The 2,612-nt window shown below is 35.3% G+C and overlaps 1 protein-coding gene across 1 annotated transcript in view; it reads right to left on the reverse strand.

Annotated features, from left to right (window-relative positions):
- LOC111370918 (isopentenyl-diphosphate Delta-isomerase I-like) overlaps positions 1-954 on the reverse strand; it is a 7,215-nt gene extending 6,261 nt beyond the window's left edge. The window contains exon 1 of the mRNA XM_022992821.1: positions 462-954. Coding sequence (XP_022848589.1) covers positions 462-757 — 296 coding nt within the window. The 5' untranslated portion in view covers positions 758-954. The remainder of the gene's footprint in view (positions 1-461) is intronic.
- Between the last annotated feature and the right edge of the window lie 1,658 nt (positions 955-2,612).

Raw genomic sequence — 2,612 nt, forward strand, 5'->3', positions numbered from 1 at the left:
GGGCGTAGGATGTATACATCTCTCTCTCTCTCACTGGGGTCTGTCTCTGTGTCTACAAAGAGTGTAAAAATCATTCTTACCATCATCAGTCCCTAATCTAAAACCACATAAGAATTTTTGCCAAAAAATTTCGAAAAAAATGGAAAATAATATGATCTCATGAAAGGAAGATTGCAGCATCTGAATAAAGAATTGCTGATTTTTTCCACCAAAACTTAAAATAAAAAAAAAATAAAAAAATTTATTTCATGAACAAGGAAGTGAAGCAAAGTTCCGAAACTTTCATTTCATCCGAAAACCCAGATAATTTTAATCCATAAAACACATGAATCACAACCCCATCAATAGAACCCCTGAATTTCAGCACATGAATACATGTTTATGTAAGATTACAAACGAGTGTCTATTTGAATGCATCTATGTTTAATTAAAAAAGGGTCTGTAGAGGATCTGTCACTCACTCGTCTTCGAACATAAGGCGTCTCTGGACAGCATCCATACCGGAATCAGCGGCAGCGTCACCCATGGCGGTGGAGGGGGAAGCGACAGACGAATAAAAGCCCGACGCACGGAGGCCAAAAGGGTGTCTTCCGGCGGAGGCGGATCGATTAACGAGGAGGGATTTGAGTGGAGGACGAGAAATGAAGAGTCTCTTTGTAGAAGTGGAGGCAGCTACAGCCAACCAGTTTTGAATTGGGAAACCAGTCAACAAAGACATGCTTTTATTTATATTTGTAGAAATTGGGATCTCCAGCATCAAATGTTGATTCTTGTAACATTATAAAATCACATCACATGGATTAAAGTTTTTTATTTATATGATAATGAGGAAAAGTTCGCACTCTCATCATCTTCTATTTCAACCCTCTTGGAAATTATTTACTTGAATATGTTTTATGAAGTTTGTAAGTAAATATTTTCATTTCTCTACCTTATATGAACACACATAAGGGAAAATTGCAGTCGAGATGCCAAATCTTTCGTTTATTAGCAGACTTTGCCTAAACCTTTAATTTGTGTCATCCACAGTCCCAAACCTTTTAAAAATATGCACCAGAGGTTCAAATGGATGGAAACCGTCCGTTTGACCGTTAGTTGACTAAAAAAGTCAAAATGTGACCAATTTGGACCAAATTAAAAAGGGCAGTCAACCACTTTTTAATCCATATAAAACATGCATTTGAAAAGAATTTGAATGGTTACACACACAACCTTTAATAGAATGTGAAACGGCTTATTTATACGTGTACAATTTGCAGCAGCAGCAGCGTGTGAAGTGGTGGCAATGGACAATGGTGACGAGCGGCAATTGTGGTGGTGTGGGTGTGAATTGTAACTTGGGGAATGAGTATAAGAATAGATGGAGTGTGGCGTGGGGTGGGGTGGGGTGGGGTGAAGATGAAGATGAACAGTAATCTCTTTCTTTTCTTTGATTTATATTTATTTTGTTTTTACTTTTCTATTGTTATTATTAATTATTTTAATTATTAATATTAAGAAAAAAATGCAAAGTACCACATTACCCTTTTTAATTTGGTCCACATTGGTCAAATTTTGACTTTTCTAGTCAATTAATAGTCAAACGGACTGTTTCCATCCATTTGAACCCCTGGTGCATATTTTTGAAAGGTTTGAGACTGTGGGTGATACAAACTAAAGGTTTTGGCAAAGTTTGCTAATAAACGAAAGGTTTGATACCTCGACTACAATTTTCCTCACACATAATTCATTGGCTCATTAATGAATAACCATTTTTGTCCTCATATTTGTGCGTGAATTCAAATGAGAGCACACGTAATGAATTTGTACTTGAACAGTGAATACTTTACGTATCATCTTTAATGGCAGAGAAGATAGAATTGGTAAAATTCCACAACACTAATCATGTGTATTTTGCTTATAGTTGTGCCAATGGTTTTCAGCAAGAGTACCATAATAAATAAACTTTTAGAATTTAATTTATGAATTTTGTATGTAAATATTTCTTGCTCTACTTGTCAACTTATCCTGAACGAACACGAGGTACAGTTGACGGAGTTCCACTTTGTGAAGTTAGAACATTTTGTTCATTTTTGTTCAAATTTAGATGACCTTAAACTAAAGTAAGCTCTACTTAATAAATTTTGTACTTTAATAGTCGATAAATTGTCGTGTCAACTTGAATTGATGAAGTTCCACCTCGGTGAGCAAGAACCTACTACTCGTATTTGTGATAATTGAGATGATTTTAACGAGAGTATGCATGAAAAATTCACAATAAAATGTATTTTGATATATATTTTCTAATAAAACATGATCGCATGTATATTTCACGATGACACATATAATTTGTTATTTTTTTCATTTTTTGGTGGTTTGCATCGATTGGAACTGGAAGTCCCAGAGCAAGCGGCGAGAATACTATCATCACAAAACTACCTTTTTATTTTGGAATAAACCATTTGTACCGATTGGGGGGAGGGTGTACCGAACCGTTTACACTCCCCTTACAAACATGCGGGCCTCATGTATTATTTAATAATCTGAATCGAGGTCCCACTCAAATGATGTGAGTAGTAGGTAAACGATTAGGTAAATCATTATATATGTATAGCACCGTCCTTTTATGTTTA

This window comes from Olea europaea, chromosome 21, assembly GCF_002742605.1.
Source record: "Olea europaea var. sylvestris chromosome 21, O_europaea_v1, whole genome shotgun sequence".
In the NCBI taxonomy this organism is placed as follows: domain Eukaryota; kingdom Viridiplantae; phylum Streptophyta; class Magnoliopsida; order Lamiales; family Oleaceae; genus Olea; species Olea europaea.